Raw genomic sequence first — 19335 nt, 5'->3', positions numbered from 1 at the left:
TCTCTGACCTGTCACCTTGAGTAAGAGGACATGATGCCTATTCAGAGTCTTCTCCTTCAGGACAGAGGCAGTACAACCTCCACATGGGAACTGCTGGATCCAAGGACAAAACAGCAGAAGTCTGCAAGCTGAGGATGAGGCAGCTGCGGTCCCACATGCCACCATGCCATGGTCTGCTCTTCTGTGATGAAAACTTTATATTAAAGTTGCCAATTGTGGCTATTTAGCCAACAGTAAAAGTGAGCCGTTTGTGTTCAGAACTGCCTGGGCAGTACCATGATGGCCACGTAAGTTCACATCAGCTGTTCAGGAGACATTCTTGAACATGGCTGGCTGGCCCCTGTGACCCAGGACTGGACAACAGGAGGGAACCAAAGAGCAGAGCCCATTGGTTAGCATGCAGTTGCCGGGCCACTCGGGAGGGAGGCTCAGCAGCAGAGGAGGCCACAGTGACCAGCAGGTAACAGTCCCGGGTGACAGTTAAGCCAGTGGCCCCAAGTCTCCTGCCCTTCCCATGGACCTCTAGGGATCTCCAGGTGCATGGCCACTGGTGATTCTCAACTACTTCAAGTTAACACCCACTCACTGAGCAGAAAACTATAGGGCCAAAGAATGCCCACTGGACCCTGTGAACCTCAATTAAAAACCAAACTCTGCACCCACCAGCCACCCGAGAACTGGAGCCTTGTGAGGGGGTGTCTAATACCAGAAGGGCACAAGAATCAGAGAACACAGACTCCAAATGTCCTCAGAGCAGGCCCAGATCCAGTTGGGCTGCTGGGAGGGATTTTATTCTTATTTTCTCCTCAGCTTCTGCTGAGAAGCCAAGAAAACCGCACAAGATCAGATTACTGTCAGAACATATCAACTCTACTTTAGTCAGGATAGACGGCTATGTCCTAAATTCTCTGTCAGCTAGTTCAGCTGTGTGCAGCTGAGCCCATGGCCCGGGCGTACATGGAGGACAGTCTGTGGCACCCCTCAGTCTGCACTGGCTCAGGTCGAGAAGAGCCTGCTGAAGGTCGTTCCTACCTCGGCGATCATGTCGCTAGTGGTCATGGAGCGGCCGTACTTCTGGAAGGCCTGATGATTACACTCCCTTGTGAGCGTGCAAGCACCCCAGGCAGCCACCAGCAGTGGGCTGGAGCTGTAGACAAGAGCAGAACCAAAGGCCTCGCTGTAGGGCCCTTTGAAGAGCTCTGACTTCACCCCATTTCCACCTTCAACTCCCAAACAGCAAGCTCAGGCCAGCTGGGCCTGGCCTAGGAAGCACCAGGAGGCCCTGGGTCCCATCCCTAGAGATGGGTCGGAACCTGACAGAGGGAAGCAGTTTTTCCTGGTGTGAGAGAAGCGCTTGCTGGTGGTGGTACGGCTTTAACGGTGCTCACTGGTTGTCTTAGAATGTGGTAGTGCCTGAGGTCTTCATGCAGACCTGCTACTCCACTGCACACCCCACCTTGGGCCACAGGACAGACTAGAACCAGCCTCTGCACCATTACCCTGCAGAACTGAGCAAAGTCAAGTCCACCTGAAACACCGTTTGCACCAGTGGTATCAAGTGGGGCTCCAGAAACTGGGTATGGAGTGGCCACGTGTGGCCATAATGCTCCATAGCACGGGTCACATGTGGGGATCTGCAAGCTTAGCACCCTACTGCCTTAGAGATCACACACCTATGAGGACCAGTGTCCAGAGGGCCACCCCTCCAGCCTGTCTGCTCTCTACTTCCAGTTATAGAAGGCACTGCTGAACTCTCCACAGCATGTCCTTAACCAACCATGGCTGCTTGGATTCTCCCCAGCGCCAAGGCCCCACCCTCAGCAGTAGGTTTGGGTCCAGCCTGTGTGTAGAAGCTCCTGTGGACAGGTGGACCTTGGTCCCGGATGTCTCCCATGGAGCACTGGCAGTTCATCTGGCCTACAAAGGCACGTGACACGAGCTGCCAGAGAGATTAACAGGCTCAGAGTGGGACGACAGAGGTGTGCATACCCGTTTGTCTTCTCTGGTCCAGCCAGGAGGGCCCAGTGCACCAGGACACCCAGGGAGCCCGACAGGAGGTCTCCTTGCCCACCACACCTGCGGCCGCTGCCTTCCTGGCTGCACACAAGCACTGCACAGAACAGACACGAACAGGCATCAGTGCCAACGCCAGGAGCTGCCCTCCCCTGTTCCAAGGAGGACGAGCCCCTGAGGAGAGCAGTCAACACAGGGCACATCCTGAGCCCAGCCCAAACGCCATCTCAACCATGCCTCCAAAGCCCCACCAGCAGCATTCCTGGAACCCACCCAGCTGCCTCCTTTACCCACTGTATCCCTGTGCACCGGAAAACTGTTTCCTGGGGAAATGCTTTCAAGCCTGTGTAGTGGGTAGCCATCCCAGCATTGGCCTGGAAGTTCCAACCCCCATTGAGGCTTCAGTAATGGTCACGCCCACAAGGCAGGGCAGAGGAGGAAGCGGAAGACCCAGGATTGAGAGAAGAGGTCTCTCTTGGTTCCAGAGAACACCGCCAGACTGCGCCATACCTTTGCCAGACCCTACAACCTATCCCTTCATTCGTAAGTGACCCCACAAAATAAACCTCCCTTTTAACTACGTGGAGTGGCCTTAATAATTTCACCAATAAACCTGGGGCTGCATGTCAGTGTGCTGGCCTCAGGAGCACCTCATGGCTATGGTCCGGCTGCCCTGAGAACACTCGTGCATTTCCTGTCCTGGCTGTGGGTGGGTATGAGTTGGTTCACCTGCGTGACCAAGTGTCCCTTGGTACTCTAAGGACTCGGAATTGAGGTTCCTATCAACGACCCCCAGTCTCACAAACAGCTGCTTGTACTCAACAATATGGTGGCCTGGCCATCTCTGAGAGTGCAGAGTGGCACCCACGCACTCCTCCCTGCCCCCACTCTGCTCTTGGCCCAGCAGCCCTTAGGCTCCTGGGGGAGGCACCTGACATTAGCTAATGTCAGTGCGGAGGTTTCCTTCACTTCCCAGTTATAACAAGACAAAATCCAACAAAAGACTCAAATGACTATTACTACGTGTGGGTGCCTCGGAGAAAGGAGAGTGACAGGCTAGGGACGGTGGCCTAGGACTATGCAGGATCTCTGTCTCAGACTGCTCCTGAAAGTGTGTGTGTGTATGTTTGTGTGTGTGTATGTGTGTGTGTCAGCCAGAGGGCAAGGTCTACGACCTTTGCTAAGCCTGCAGTGAGGTCTACACCATGCCGTGTCACCACAGCCCCATGCAAACCTCCAGGAGCAAACACAGAAGGACTTTACAGAGGCCATGGCCGGCAGGTTAAATGTCTGTCCACAGGTATGAATCAGTGTGAGGCTTCCAGGCTCATGTCAGCATGGCCTCTGAGTGGCATGGCAGGTCTGCACTCACCCTGCTGACCGTTGGAGATCAGGTCATGCTCTCCTTTCTGGACCACTGTGATGTTCCCCAGGGCTTGGCTGAGCTTCAGAATGGAGTCACTCTGGTTTGTGGTGTCTACCGGACTGCTGAACTACAACACAGGACAAGCAGAGAAAATCAAGTCCTGGACACACACAGGATTCCCCTGGACAAGGTGAGTACCCATCCTGTCTGTCACAAGTCTCAGATGCTCATGGCCAAAGAAATCAAGGGCACTGGTTAAGGGCTGAGGGGTAGAGGGTAGGAAGTTGGCAGAACTTCACTGGTACCAAGCCCTCCAAGGGATGCTGACACCAACGCTTAATCTAGACTTGTCCTCCTCGACCTGGCTAGTCCAGGTTTGTAGAAACAACACAAATCTGGATGAGGATGATATGCACGCCCCTCCCCCACAGGGCACAACAGGCTTTTGGGACACGCATTATCAGGATCATGGTTTCATTTTATTTCACTCTGTCCCCATACTCCATGGAGCAGAGGCTGTAGGTTTACAAATTAGCCCTTTAGGACAGGGGGTGACTTGGCCTGTGAGCACAGCCGGCAGTTCCTGGCTCAAGCCCACCACACCATCATTCATCCAATAAATTCACATGGGAGCTACAGGAGATGAAAAGCATGCGTGGTAGAGCCCAGGGCAAACATCTACTGGGGATCTGCAGTCAGTCTCCCTGCAGAGACAGGTCCATGCCTTGAGATGGGTACAACCTGGAGCCCATTTCACCCCGGTCAGGTCTCTTCTTCCCCAAAGCTCATGAACTCACCACAGCTTCCCAGAGCCTGCTGAACTCCACACGGTTGGGGGTGAGAACGGCCTTCTGGTAGCCGTGGATGAGGGCCGGCTGTTGAGCCACCAGCCATAGGCCGTCCTGTGCAGAACAAGGGTGCACCTTCACCGCTGGGCCTCAGAGACCCTGTGCCGACTGTGTGGGGAGGTGAGAGGCCACACTCACCGCGTCGATGACGACAGGGATGTCCCTGGCCTTGGTTGCTTCCAAAATGCCCTGCCAGAAAAGCAGACAAGCTGAACAATGGACGGCAGATGGCTGTGCGCACGGCTAAGCCCTGGAGAGGCCAGCCAGCTAAACACAGCTCACCTCTTCAAAGGAATGGGGTGTCCAGGGGCTCCCCCGGAATGTCAGCACCGGATGCAGTTTTACAGCCTAGTGATCTTTTGCTGAGACAGGCTCTGCCCGTGTCTCCCCTTAAATCTTGAGCACTGCTTCTGGGCCATAAACCAGCCTCATGAGTGACGTCACCTGTACTTGACAACAGCCTGAGTGACTGTGTTATCTTAGGAACAGGCCAATCTGAAGCCTACAGGCATTGTTTACCGTGGTCAAGCTCCCCAGTCCCTAGATCCTGGGCACTGTCTCTGAGTCAACAGCACCCATTTTGGTGAAAAAAAGCCAGAAGGGCTTTGTAAAGAATCTCAGTGAAAACATGTCTCACATTGTTGTGTACTTGGGTCTGCGGGAATTGTGATCTGAATGCTTCTTTCAAAGTTGTGCTGTGTTCAACTATGGCTAAAGTAAAACCATCTGGGCCAGACTCTACAAGTCTGGCTGAAGAGTTCCGTTCTTCCTCACCCTGGTCGTTTCCCGGCCTGCTGTAAGCCTGCACGGGAGCCTCCCACAGAACCAGTGCATCTCCTCAAGAGGAGGAAAGGAGCTGGCAGTGCTCATGTGGTCCCAAGCAAGCAAACAGGACAGCCAGTATGAAACAGCAGGGGCAGGCCCAGCATGTGGCTCCCAGGCTAGCCCATGAAGACCCACCTGCCACTGCCAAATACCTAGCTCATGTTACACTTCAGTATTTCCAAGTCTCCATTTTGGGGCATTCTCCAACTCAACAGTTATCCACTTTTCTTACCATTTTATGTTATGCTTTTATTTAGCAAGTGATCATATAACAGTGAAGTGTTTTCCTGAAAGGACTAACCTCAATCCCATACTGAAAGCTTCAAAGGCCTCTTCCCATAAAAAGTACAGATGTGGGGCCGCTGTGACATGTGCACACCCACACATGCAGCATGTGCACACAAGCACATTTTTAAAACTGAAAGGAAAAGGTGATGGACAAGCAGTAGAAAACACAAGGAGACAGAGTGACTGTAACCGGACCCTGACCCTCTCAGTGTGTGTTTCCTGGGTGTCCTAGTCAGGGTGACTGTGCCATAGGAAACAGTGAATAAAGGAACTGGGGAGGAAAGGGTTTATTTGGCTTGCACTTCCACATCACAGCCCATCATTGAAGGAGTCAGGAGATGATGCAGATATGCAGAACCGCCTTGCTCTTGATGGCTTGCTCAGCCTGCTTTTACAGAACTCAAGACCACCAGCCCAGGGACGGCACCAGCCCAGTGGGCTGCCCCCCCCCCCCCCCCCCCCCCGTCAATCACTAAGACAATGCCCTACAGCTGGAGCTCATGGACGCCTTTCTCAATTCAGACTCCCTCCTCTCTGATGACTAGATTGTATCAAGCTGACAGACAATGTCAGCGTAGGAAACACATTGTGTCCGGCACTGGCCTACGGTTCCGAGTGTGGACACAGAAGCCCCCTACGCAAGGGCAGGGCACATGAGCCTCAGAGAAGCCCATGCCTCTCAACAACACTGCAGCCTGATTGCCGTGCTCCGCTTTACTGTGAACCCACGGGGCTGCCATTCAGATCTTAGGTTCACTTCTGATTTCCATGCTACTTGGCAAAGTGACACCAAGTTCTCTTCTAGTTTTCCCTGATAAAGCAGAGTAGCAGCCCCAAGCTATAGCTTAAACACTGGAAAGGGTCATGGTTCTCTCAGAATGGTGAGTTCCAGCACCCAGGAGCAGAGCCCTGTGAAGGTGTGTGTGAACATTTAAAATATCACTCACACGCCTTTAATCCCAGCACTGGGAGGCAGAGACCTCACTTACAAAGAAACAGCCAAAAGCCTAACAGTAAGTACTACATCTGATACAGCCATTAAAATAGTCTAAAAGTGAGAGACATGCACTCCCAGGAAAGTATCTCCAGGACCCACAGAACAAGCTGCAGAGGAAACATGCTGGGATGACCAAGCATTCTAGGTAACTTAGGTTCAGCATGTGGATGAGAAGCTTCATGGTAAATGCAGCAGTCCTGAGGCTTCATCTACAGGGTCCACACATCCTCCGGAGCCCCGGCCTCTTGTCAAATCAAGAGGCTGATCCTCAGACAGCAGAGTCCGGGCTCCAGTGCAGACAGTCCAGATACACCGTCACTGAGAGCACTGAATTCCAGGACACTGCAATTGCGAAGAAGGGAAAGCCTGACACACTGCACAATCAACTCCAGATGCCACAACACACTGCCTAGTCACACACCAGCACACAGCTCGAGTCCTCTCAGGAAACTCCCCTAACGGAGAGCTGCAGAGACAGAACCACCACTAGGAGCCCTGGCAAGCAGGGTCACACCAGAAGGGACATACACATGCTGCTCCTCCCAGAGCAGAGACTCTCATCCAGTCTGCTCCGCTCTGGAAGCTCCTCACTGATGCTGGTGGCCTCGGTTCCCCTCGGCCCCACAACACAGTTCCATCCACTGCCAAGATGGGGCCCGAAGACCAACCACCATGTGCAGCTGAGACCCAATTCTGTATATGAGAGGCAGAGCGCTCAACAGTGACATCACTTACCCTGGCGTTGTTGAGAAGAAGGTTGTCCCTACCCAGGCCAGGCCCCACAACAAGGACATGCAGCCTGGGGAGCCACTTCTCCACCTCCTCAACAGCACTGGAACTGTCACTAGAAAAGGGAAAAGGCAGAAGGTTTTTCTCCAGGCTTTCAGTTACTTATTTTAAACCATTTAGAGTGTGTGGTACTGGGGACTGAACCCAGGATCCTGAACACATGTCTCAGCTCCAAACCATTTTATTTTGAAAATAATTGAGGTTTGTAGTGAACTTGTACAATGGTGTGGACGTTCCCACAGACCCCTTTTCCTAGCCACTGCTCATGTGAGCATCCTACATATGCACATTCCAGAATATACCAGTAATTCAAGTGCAGACTGTCAGCTCTGAGCAGCTGACCCATAACCCCATCCTGTCCCTGTCCTAAAATGCATCTGGACCCCACCCTGCATTTGACCTTTTCATCTCCTCGGTCTTCTCCATGGACTAGTTTATTTTTTGTTTTAGCTTGTTTGTTTTTCAATCTGTGTATCCCTGGATCTCCGCTCTGTAGCCCAGGCTGTCCTTGAACTCAGAGATCCGCCTGCCTCTGACTCCCGAGTGATGGGATTAAAGGCGTGCACCGCCACGCCCCGCTTGTTTTAGCTTTTAAAGGCTGCTTCTGCCTGCACGTATGTCTGTGCACCACGTGTTCTAGTACTTGCAGAGGTCAGAAGAGGGCATCAGATCCCTTCACACAAGCAGTGTGGATGATTAGGAGCTGCTATGGGGTCCTCTGCAAGGGCAGCTAGTGCTGTCCCTGCTCAGCCACCTCTTCAGCCCCACTTTATCTTTACTGCGGATGATGTGGGACAAAACAACGATCCTGTCCCGAGCACCTTCAGCTGAGTTTCTGTGCTTGGTGGCACTGCCCAGGCACTATGTGGGCCCTGTCATCACTGAAGCTCTGAGAAGTCCCTGGGACAGGCTCTGCTCAGCTCAGCTATCCACTGAACCACACTGAACCAAGCATTGTGAGCATGTGCTCAGGCAACCCTGCACACTGACAGCATCTGTGGCTCCCGTGTCCCAGGTCTCTCCTTTAGTTCTCTCACTGTCTTAGCTGAGGCACAATATGGACTCGCTATGATTTTCTTTTTTTATGGTGCTGGGGATCAAACCTCCACTTCTTGAGCTACATCCTAAACCTTTGAAAGGTTTTATTTGATAGGGCTGTTAGTTCAAGATGGCCTCCGATTTGCTGACCTCTCTTTTTTTTTTAAGCTGAGGATCGAACCCAGGGCCTTGTGCTTTCTAGGTAAACACGCTAAATCCCAACCCAAAGAACAGAACTGAATTTTTGGGTTTTCTTTTGTTTTTTGTTTTTTGTTTTTCGAGACAGGGTTTCTCTGTGTAGCTTTGTGCCTTTCCTGGATCTCGCTCTGTAGCCCAGGCTGGCCTTGAACTCACAGAGATCCGCCTGGCTCTGCCTCCCAAGTGTTGGGATTAAAAGCGTGTGCCACCACCTCCCTGCTGGCCTCCGATTTGAAAGTGTCTGGCCGGAGCCCTAGCTGGGGTGAGAGGTGCGTGTGCCGCAAGGCCTGGCTTCATTATACTTTTCTTACTCCACGTAGCACCCAGAGCACGGCAGACGCGTGAGTGTGGAAACACAGCTGCAGGGCAGACACCCACAGTGCAGACTCACAGGATGGGGTGCACGATCAGCTCTGGGCTGTAGGACTTGATCACAGGTGCAGCCTCCCTGGCACAGAACACGTGGGTCAAATCTGCACCCTGAAGTGAAGTAAGAGGTGTGCTTAGAAAAGGCCATTCAACAGGACCACAAAGTAGCTCTCCGCTCCAAGTCACACACTATGCGTATGATGTCTGACCACCTCTGTTTCTGAGTGTTTATGCCCCCAAGCCCAAATACCAATGAAAGTAGAAGCCAGTGGCTCTGAGGAAGGCTCAGTGGCAGAAGAGGATGACTGGGGATACAGCAGACTTCTCTTCACTCTCGGGGGTGGGGGGGGGGGGGGTGGGGAGGTGCCAGAACCAGGCACCAACTCCGCCTGGTCCGGTTCAACCTTCCCAGCCCTTTATACCAACTGCTTAGCTGGAGTAGAGACACGAGCTGCTGACAACACATCCTACAGAGGCCTCCCAGGATCCTCTTGGTGAAGTAAAGCGCAAGCCAGCCTCAGCTCTGAGCGGGCATAGAGTGCCCAAAGCTGTCACCTTCTGCTCTAGAAGGTGACCTCCCCTGAGACAGGGCCTCTCACTGAACCTGAAGCTAGGCTGCTGGTCAGTAGACCTCGGGGAATCCTCCTGTCTCTGCCCTCAACAATGCTGAGGTTGTTTTTATGTTCAGGAAGCTGTGTATTACTTCTTCTGAAGTTGTACATAAAACGTTTTTACATTCCAAAAAAAGGGGACAAATACTATAGAACTGTATTACATGAAATATATAGAATATACAAATTCTGTCTATGGAGACAGAAAGATTAGACATTATCTCAAGATAGAGAAGAAAGGAATATAGAGCAATGATTTACTAAGTACAGAATCTCTGTTTTGTGTGATGGAAAAACCCCACAAATGGATATTAGTGTCAGGACATAATATCATGAATGTAATAAATCAATACAAGTAATGTAATTAATGGATATCATAAATATAATTATTGAATGAATACTGCAAATATAATCAATGAATACCACAAATGTAATTTTTAAAAAAGTCACTTTATAAACCTTCAAAACAACAACAAACACCCTCAAAAAACAAACAAACAAACAAACAAACAAAACAATGTTGAGGTTACAGGCACATGGCCAAGCCAGGTTTTTAGTGGGTGCAGGGGATGTGAACTCAGCCCTCCTGAGTGCACTTCAAGTGTTTTTACATGTGCAGCCATCTGCCCAGGTCCCTAAATAACCCAACTTTTCATCAGAGAAACCCCAATAAAAGACTCTGAGGTAAACCTACCACTTTCAGAGCTGAGATTCCTGCAAAATATGGTGCTCCTGTGTACCTAAAATGGAAACATTGGAGTCAAGATGTCAGTGAAGCAAACACGTGTCTGCCAGTAATAGGTCACCAATACAAACAAATAAGAATAATATGTGAGGGCTGGAGAGATGGCTCAGCAATTAAGAGCACTGACTGCTCTTCCAGAGGTCCTGAGTTCAATTCCCAGCAACCACATGGTGGCTCACAATCATCTGTAATGAGATCTGGTGCCCTCTTCTGGCCTGCAGGGACATATGCAGGCAGAATACTGTATGCATAAATAAACCTTAAAAAGAAGGAGGAGGAGGAGGAGGAGGAGGAGGAGGAGGAGGAGGAGGAGGAAGAGAAGATGATGATGATAGATGTGAATTATCAACAAATGATACAGACTCTAGGCTCAAAACACAAATTCAACAGTTAGGAGATGCTCAGTAAATGTTCACACACGAGTCGGAACTAGAAAAGCTTCACATGAACCTGGGATCGTTTCTCAACCCTGGCTTGTGAGACTCCACCAGGTACAAGGAGAGCTAGAGAGAGCTGCAGGCTTCTGTCAGGGATGAGGTGGGGTGACCACCAACTCAAGACTGTCAGCAGAGACCAGGTCCTCAGAGTAGACCCCTGTCTTCTGTGAGTGACACCAGCAGAAGCCACACAGGACCATTAGAGCCACATAGCAACTGTACCCTGCTGTGTGGTTCCCAGCTTCCTGGCCATGCTCTCATGGTTCGTGACAATCTCTAAACACAGCAGCATGCTTGGCATGGTGTTCACATACAGGGTGACTGTGCTCATGGCCACTGGTATCTGCTGTCATCTGTGTGCCCACCCCTGGGAAACAAACCAGGGACAAATGCTGAGCACACAGGACCCGATCCCCTTCTCCACAGTGACCTGCTCTTCCACAACAGTGTCCACAAAGTGTGTCCCAATCACCAGAGAAAGAACCACACGGCGACCACACACATTCTCACTTTCCACAGGCAGGGTTCTTCACAACAGGACACCGCAGAGTGGACAAAGGCTGCTCAGGCCCACGGGAGCTCACAGTCCTCCACACAGCACGTGGCAGGCACCGGGCAGAGGACAGTGGAGATGGTAACAGAGGCCAACACCTGAGGCGAGTCTTAAGCCAGATCAGTGGAACATTCCAACCCAAAAGCCATACATCCAGACCTACCCCGGAGAAATGCGGTTTCTAGAGCAGACGGTTTGGATGAGCACAGTGTAAGATGACAGTATTTCAAATACAAACCAACTGGGTACCCAGAAGGCACAGCTCTCCTCCACATTACCACAGCAGGCGCTACCACTGCTGCTGAGAACCTACAGGCAGCCAGTCTCCACCACAGCACACCAGGGACCACAGCAGGGGGTTCACCTGCTGCCAAAGCACTCCTACCTCCTGATGAACCCGCAGGGAGGGCAGGAGGGCAAACCCAACACACCCCACCATATACACATCGAAATCTACCAGCTAAGACTTCAGCAGGAAGTTTTGTTCTGTTTTGTTTTTCAAGAGAGGCTTTCTCTGTGTAACAGTCCTGGCTATCCTGGAACTCACTCTGTAGCCCAGGCTGGTCTTGAACTCACAGAGATCCGCCTGCCTCTGCCTGCCAGGTGCTAGAATTAAAGGCGTGCACCACCACTGCTGCCACCGCCTAGCCAGCTGGAAATTCTGAACCCAATTATGAATGAAAATTCAGAGGGAAAAGCAGAGCTGGCGGCTGGAACCAGCGGCGGTTCTGTCCCCCAGCTCTCACCAGCTGCTTGGCAGACTGTGAAGCACAGTGGAAAAGGTGGACACGGCTGGATTTCCAAGTAGGAAGCCATTTCAAATCAATCACCTGCGAACCTGAGACAGATGGAAATGAAGGCTGGAGACCCGGGGGGAGGTAAACAGCGAGGCTCAGTGGGATTATAGCTGTAACCCCAGCACTGGGAGGAGGAGACAGGAGGACTCCTGTGAGTTTGAGGCTAGCCTGGTGGGAACTGTCTCAAGAATAATGCAGCTGTCTATGCACAGAGGAGTGACCTAAGTGTAGGCAGACTCACACAGGAGCAAGGGAAGAACTGGGCCAGAGGCAGAAGGATTCACACACAAGGACAGAGTATAGATCCTTACACACTGAACACAGCCGTAAAGAGAGAAGATACAATGAGTCTCTACAACACCAGGACCGACACAGTCAGACACGACTTAGAAACACTTGCAAACTGCATAGCAGGCCAAGGTTTGCCGGGTACTCACTCTTTCTATGAGGACAGCCAGTATGCAGTATGCCAGGTACTCACTCTTGCTATGAGGACAGCCAGTGTGCCAGTGTGCAGTATGCCGGGTACTCACTCTTGCTATGAGGACAGCCAGTGTGCAGTATGCCGGGTACTCACTCTTGCTATGAGGACAGCCAGTATGCAGTATGGAAACCAACACGTGCAAAACTTGTAAAAAGGCCGCACAGGCCCACGGGAGGTCACAGCACTCCACAGCACACAGACACACCACTAGGGTGAGACCAAAGCACGGCCATACTAACGCTCACCAGCGGGCCAGTCAGCTGGGCTGCTCAGACCCTTCCTTATGTAGTCAGAAAGGTGATCAGAGAGAAGCACTCTGCACTCTATCAGACTGCATTTGCAAAATATCACTGCACCTGGATGGCCGGATGGACAGACAGACGGCCGGCCGGGCCGATGGGGGCAAGAAAGGTAGGTGCAGAGATGATGGCGGAGGTAGACAGACAGGCAGGAGGGATGGCCTTTCTAAACATGGCTGTCTTACAGCCAGCACTCACTCTTGACAGCCCCCGACGATGCCTATTCTTCCGTCCTGCCCCTTGTGTTTCTTCGAGGTCAGAGCAGGCACAATGTTTCGAACCAACTGGAAAAAATTCTCCATGTCCTTGGTCGAGTGTGCTGGGTGGAGGGAGAACGCTCTTTGTAGAACTGCAAAACAGAAGGATGACGTCATTAGAGACTTGCGAGTATCCCACCATCCAACACGCTTCCTGCCAGAGCTGCCCACAGGAACCCCTTTCATGGAGGCTTCACTCTTGGTTCTCTTGGGGGGGGGGGGTCAGAAAAGACAGCCTGACAGCAGCACACGGTATGCCAAGCTCTCTGGGGGACACTTCATCTTCCAGAAAGTTTATCAAGCTATAGATCGCCACTGAACACATTCTCTGCTTTCATCTCAACTCTAACCTCTAAAGCTTGTGAGGGCGCTCTCTCGTCACACCTGGAAAGCAAGCTCCTTTTGCAGCCTTACACCACGGTCAAGTCCGACAGAGCCACCCTATTATTCTCAACCGCATTTCCACACTAGTTGGATACTATTAAATGACCTAGGAAGGCTCTAAACAGCACTCTCAGATCAGGCTCAAGGTGGCACTGTGGAGCAACCGCACTGATAGAATTCCCAGCCCCTGGCTCCAGAGTGCAGCACCTAGTCCTAATCCACCTTTTGTCTCTCCGTTACCTCGGTTTCTCTGTCTCCCTCCAGGTGACTCTAGTCAGTTTCCCAAGGGTACAAAGCCTATGCAAAACTTGTTTTGGAAGAATCCAGCAAACTGTGATATTCCTTCCCGGAATATTTGCATTTGGCACTGTCTCTTTGGAGGCCCAGTCAGGTTGTTTTGAGGATATGGAAATCAAGTTGCTCAAGTGTAAATGTGGAGAAGAATAAAAATGCCCTTGGCTAAGGGAAGGGAGGGGTCTAGTCCAGGAAAGGGCTGAGTCCTCCTGCATCTGGAAAGGCTAAGACATCCTTACGGTGCTGTCTTCTTCCACAGACCCATGTGAACCCACACCCGCACAATACTGCACCCACCTTGTTATGTCTGATTGCCTCCACTGTAATTGGCCCTTCCTGAAAAGCGTCCTGTAGATGTGTAGTTTGTCTTAACAGCTACACCAGATCAGCTGTAAGGAAATGTTGGTATACACCACAGAACCCAATGCACAGTCTCTAGGGTCATAAAACGTAATTTTTTTTAAGATTTATTTATTTATTATGTACACAGTGTTTTGTCTGCACATATGCCTATAGGCCAGAAGAGGGCGTCAGATCTCATTACAGATGGTTGTGAGCCACCATGTCGTTGCTGGGAATTGAACTCAGTACCTCTGGAAGAGCAAACAGTGCTCTTAACCTCTGAGCCATCTCTCCAGCCCCCATAAAACATGATTCTATGCACTACCTACAGATTCTATAGAATTTAAAGATCCCTGGAAACACTGTTTTCCTAAAACACAGGCCGACAAGATCCACTTCCACAGCTCCTTGGGGGAAAGACACCTCAGACTCTTTCTGCCTGACCTTGCTTACTTTTACTCAATAAAATATTCCATTATTTCCCATGGGGGTGTGGTTGGGGAAGTAGTAAGTGTGCACACGTGAGCGTGTGTGTGTGTGTGTGTGTGTGTGTGTGTGTGTGTGTGTAGACCAGACATCCATCAATGTTGGATGTTCCCCCGTCACTCTCCACTCACTTTCTGAGCCAGGGTCTTTGTCTCACTGAGCCTGGAGCTGTTGAATTGGGCTAGAGCGGTTCAACAGCCAGTCCCAGGACCCTCCCGTCTGCCTCCCCAGCACCGCAGTCCCCACTGAGCAGTAAGCACGTCACTCACTGAGGCTTTGCCCAGGCCCCTCCCCCTTGGAGCCAGGCTCTCTGACTATGGACTGGCTGGCCAGGGTCCTAGGGTTCTGACAGGGTCCAGGTCTTCGTGCTTAGGTGGTAAGCACTATGGACTGGAGTCTCTCCCTGAGGCTCATGTACATGCACAGATGCCCACGTGTAAGGACAGAACTGATCTCCACACCCCACCACCTTCACCAACTCCTGAGCCTACAGGGAACCTCCGGCTCCGTGGCCCTGAAAAGAAGCCTGTCCCGAGCCTGTCATCACAAGCCACCTCTGTCTGCGCCACTCCTTCCCACACCTTCTTCCCAGCCGCACTGTCTTCACCACACACAACAACAACAACAACAACCCCCCCACACACACAGCACAGGCCCTCTCTTGGTGCCCTGGGATACACCTGAATGAAAACATTCAGCATGCCTGTCACCTCACAGGACTCAATGTCCACTGCAGTGAGAGAAAAGAGACAGCCTATGTTTGTCCCAGGAGTAGCGGCATCTGAGGAAACACTGCCCTCCCCTTGAGCTCTCTCTACTCACCCATCTGAACCCTTGCTCCCATTCCTGTCCACACCCGTGATGAGATCCCTCTCTCCCCCAAGCCCCTCCTTTCACTCCGGCTAAAACATGCTGTACCATCATCTGTTTTTTTGCTTGTTTGGTTTTTGGTTTTTTTGAGACAGGGTTTTTCTGTGTAGTTTTGCAACTTTCATGGCGCTTGCTCTGTAGCCCAGGCTGGCCTCGAACTCACAGAGATCCTCCTGCCTCTGCCTCCCGAGTGCTGGGATTAAAGGCATGCGCCACCACCGCCAGGCCCATCATCTGATCACTGAGTGTGAGAAATGCCAGGCTGAATGCCTAAGGTCATCCTGCTCAGTAGCAGCAATTACCATCCACTTACAGATGAGAAACAGGCTCCAGGGAGGTGGCGAGGTGCTACGGTCAGCTGTTAAGTGAAGCTGGCAACTTTGGGCAAAGGCCTCCATTACTGTACCTTTGGAGCTGTTCCTTCTGTTTCAGTAATACTGGGAGAGACTTGCAGAGGCGGCGAAGGACACTCTTTAGACACCTAGAGTCAAGACTCCTTGAGCGTGCCTAGAAACATTTATGTCCACCATCTTTATGACTAAACTGAGCATGGCAAGAAGAGTCTGTGTCTGTTATCTTCACCCTCCACAGGACTCTCTACCTTGAACAAAGCAGCGCAGAATGTGTCTAGCATCATTCCTTCTTGAACAATAACCTAAAACTAAGCATGCTCAGAAGTCACCGTAACCTACGCTGTGCCAGCCCCTAAAGCCCTTCCTACAGGAACGACCTCCCTGCTATGTAGTCAGGGAGGGCACTGCTCTGAGGGTAATCTGTGTCCTTTACCTGCTTCAAGTAATGGACTCTGCTCCAGTCTCTTATCTCCCGGCTGTGCTTTGTGACTCAGTGCTCACCAAGATGTGAATATCACACCATTTACCAAAATGCTGCCACTTGAAGGCAAAATAACTTGTTCTTTAGCCAAATTATCTACTCGATTAACCCAAAGCATCAAACCTTTCTCAAATGTTCTCTAAAATCATTTGGTAGGGAAAAGAAAACTCTGTCATGAAGTACAGCATGTTCTGTTTTTAACTAGAACTGTATGAATGCCAAGTAAAATCCAAACCACAGGGCTGGAGAGATGGCTCAGTGGTTAAGAGCACATACTGTTCTTCCAGAGGACCCGGGTTCAATTTCTAGCACCCACACAGTAGTTCACAACTGTCTGTAACTCCAGTTCTAGGGGATCCAACACCCTCACACAGATATATATGCAGGCAATACACCAATGCACATGAAATAAAAATAAATTAAGGGGTAGGGGATTTAGCTCAGTGGTAGAGGCTTACCTAGCAAGTGCAGGGCCCTGGGTTCGGCCCTCAGTTCTGGCATAAATAAATAAATAGAGAGAGAGAGAAATCCCAACTAGGAACCAGCACTCTGCCCTGCTCTCCTGATTCCTGCCAGTGTTCTGAAACAGCTGTGTCCACCACACCATGCTCCTACACTGCCTGGTGAGTTGACTTGTGGAGAGAACGCTATAAGACAAGGGCCAAATTATTCTGGGCTAGTTTAGGGACTTTAATATTTACTTATTTTAACTTCTGAGTGTGGCTTAACATTCTTGCATTAAGCAGACTTCCCACATGGTATCCTCTTGTGATGGTTAGTTTTTATTTCTCTGTCAATGTGGCATAGCCAAGAGTCACCTGGGAAGAGGAAGTCTCCGATCAGATGAGCCTGTGGCCATGTCTGTGGGAACTGTCTTGAATTCTGACTTATGTAGGAAGGCCCAGCTCACTGGAAGCAATGCCATCCCCAGGCAGGTGGTACTAGGTTACTGTGAAATGATCCTCGTGTACACTGTGAAGACTTGTCACTAGAATTGGTTTAATAAAATGCTGATTGGCCAGTAGCCAGACAGGAAGAATAGGCAGGGCAACCAAACTAAGAATGCTGGGAAGAGGGAGGGTGAAGTCAGGAGTCGCCAGCCAGACAAAGATGAAGCAAGATGAGAATGTTGCACTGAGAAAAGGTACCAAGACATATGGCTAAACATAGATAAGAATTATGGGTTAATTTAAATGTAAAAACTAGTTAGTAATAAGCCTGAGCTACTGGCCCAGCATTTATAATTAAGCCTGAGTGGTTATTCAGGAACTAGTGGGCGGGACAGAACCATCTGTTTACACTGGGTGGTATAACAAAGTCAGCTGAGCCAGTAAACCGAGTTCTTCCAAGGTCTCTGCTTCAGCTCCTGTCTTGAGTTCCTTCCTGACTTCCCTTAAAGATGACTGTAACCTGGAAATAGAAGGTGAAATAAACCCTTTCCTCCACAAGTTGCTTTTGCTCATGGTGTTTATCACAGCAACAGGCAGCAAACTAGAAGATACCATGACTATTAATCTGTTCCACAACAGGGCACATTAGGATAACTTGAATACACTGAAGTGTCAGTCACTTTACATTAAGACAAAGATCTCTGTTGGTAAAAGGCTGGAGGAAGGTCAATTAGATTTCCCAACACTTTACACTCTTGGATCAAGTTTTAGTTGGCTTACTGCCACTCCTAGTGGGTTTATCCACTGAAGTATTAAGAGGCTACTTAAAACATAATGCTGTTTACAGAAGTGACTTTGTCACCAAGACAATCCAGATTCTGGACAAACGGGTAGTACCTGTTTGCATTCTGTTGGCTTTGAAGAAACTATGGCTGAGAATAACTACCACCACTTTTATGCCCCAAGTGCTTTAAGTTAATGTGAATTCTAAGTTGGATCATAAGACAGAAATCCTTACATTTAGTGAGACCCACCCTAAGCACAAATGACTTTGAAGAACTAAAGCCCAGAGCTCAACCCATTCTGTGGCAGTTTAGCAAGTCAATGTAGTAATGAAACTTCAGATAAGCACAAAGAAAAAAGTTACAAATCAGAGTGTCTGAACCTAAGGCAAGAAAAACCAAGGGGAAAAGGTCTCTAAATAAAGGAGTATTTAAAAGTCTTTTTATGAGTGTGACTGCCATTACAGACTTGGAGGTACCACTTCTCCAGTGCGTTCCCAAAAACTTAAACTGAAAAACAAAAAGCCAAAATCCCTCCACATTTTACTACTGGCTATGATCAACAAGTGTGTAGCTCTTGGTCAAACCTTCCTAGTGAATCCTACAGCAAACAGTAAACTTCACCATTTCAGTCGCTTACTCCCAGGGAATGCCAGCTCGGTCACTTCTTTAGAGCCTCTATTTACCGTCTGTCTACACAAAGGCAGACAACAGCTCTCTCTCTTTGCCTTGTAAGAAATGGGATGATGTACAGGGGACATTAGAAAAGTAACAGTCTTAGATGCGCCTAGCTGGTCTACAAAGCCAGGGTACGTAGTGAAACTTAAAAAGAAAAGCGTCTAACTGGGGCTCCGAATCCCGCAAGTCACTTGAATCAGCCCATCTCTCAAAGAAGCCCCCCAGAACATAATCCCCCCACTCCCCAAACTTTAAGGTATAGGAAAGAGGGTGAGCCACACCTTGGCTCCTCCCACCTCCTCCAAGAACTTGCAAGCTTTGAGCTAGGGCACAGGTACCAGCCAGTCCACGACCCTGCTCAGGGGACGGCTCGCGTCTCCCGCACTGGTTCTAGCCCAGGCCCCCAACAATTCACGGGAGCAGGGGAGCCCCGTCCTCGGTCAGGCCCGCTGCACCGGCTCCCCAGCGCTGGACGCGCACGCGCCAGGCAGAGTCGGGCCCCGCAGGGCCACCCGCTCGCCGTGGCGTCTGACTCGGGCCCACCCGCCCGCAAAGGCGGCCCCGGCCGGTACCTGCGTGTAGCGGCGGCCAGTGGAGCGCGATCGCGGCCGAGAGCAGCGCCACCACGGCCGCCCTGGCCGCCGCAGCCCCACAAGCGCGAACGGCCATCCGCGGGACGCCGGTATCGATCTTACCTCGCCTGCAGGCGCCGATTGCCACACAGTGGACACCCATGGCGGCTCAGCGGACTTCCGGGTTCCCAGCAGCCCCCGCGCGGCCGCCGGGCCACCCGCCATTGGTCCTTCTCCTGGGCTCCTGGCCAAGTGAGTCCGTCCAACCACTGCCATTGGCTTTGTCCCT

The 19335-nt window shown here is 50.9% G+C and overlaps 2 protein-coding genes across 4 annotated transcripts in view; one reads left to right on the top strand and one right to left on the bottom strand.

Moving 5' to 3' along the window:
* Positions 1-2407, top strand: part of Cars2 (cysteinyl-tRNA synthetase 2, mitochondrial) — a 31089-nt gene extending 28682 nt beyond the window's left edge. The window contains exon 15 of the mRNA XM_036209330.1: positions 61-2407. Coding sequence (XP_036065223.1) covers positions 61-132 — 72 coding nt within the window. The 3' untranslated portion in view covers positions 133-2407. The remainder of the gene's footprint in view (positions 1-60) is intronic.
* On the bottom strand, positions 735-19291 carry Naxd (NAD(P)HX dehydratase). 3 transcript variants are annotated; one of them, XM_036209333.1, is made up of 10 exons: positions 19170-19291; positions 12856-13006; positions 10037-10082; positions 8754-8842; positions 7073-7181; positions 4366-4416; positions 4177-4281; positions 3386-3506; positions 1990-2110; positions 735-1147 (listed from the first exon to the last, which is right to left on the bottom strand). In XM_036209333.1, the coding sequence occupies exons 1-10, from the start codon at positions 19207-19209 to the stop codon at positions 997-999; spliced, it is 984 nt and encodes a 327-aa protein (XP_036065226.1). In that variant the 5' UTR covers positions 19210-19291; the 3' UTR covers positions 735-996. The 3 variants fall into 3 exon arrangements, with proteins under 3 accessions (XP_036065226.1, XP_036065224.1, XP_036065225.1); XM_036209331.1 differs by having other exon boundaries at positions 19047-19251; XM_036209332.1 differs by having other exon boundaries at positions 1083-2110; positions 19170-19252.
* Positions 19292-19335: the final 44 nt, after the last annotated feature.

This window comes from Onychomys torridus, chromosome 17, assembly GCF_903995425.1.
Source record: "Onychomys torridus chromosome 17, mOncTor1.1, whole genome shotgun sequence".
Classification (NCBI taxonomy): Eukaryota; Metazoa; Chordata; class Mammalia; order Rodentia; family Cricetidae; genus Onychomys; species Onychomys torridus.
The sequence above is the reverse complement of the archived record's forward strand: the minus strand, read 5'-3'. Positions and strand labels throughout refer to the sequence as shown.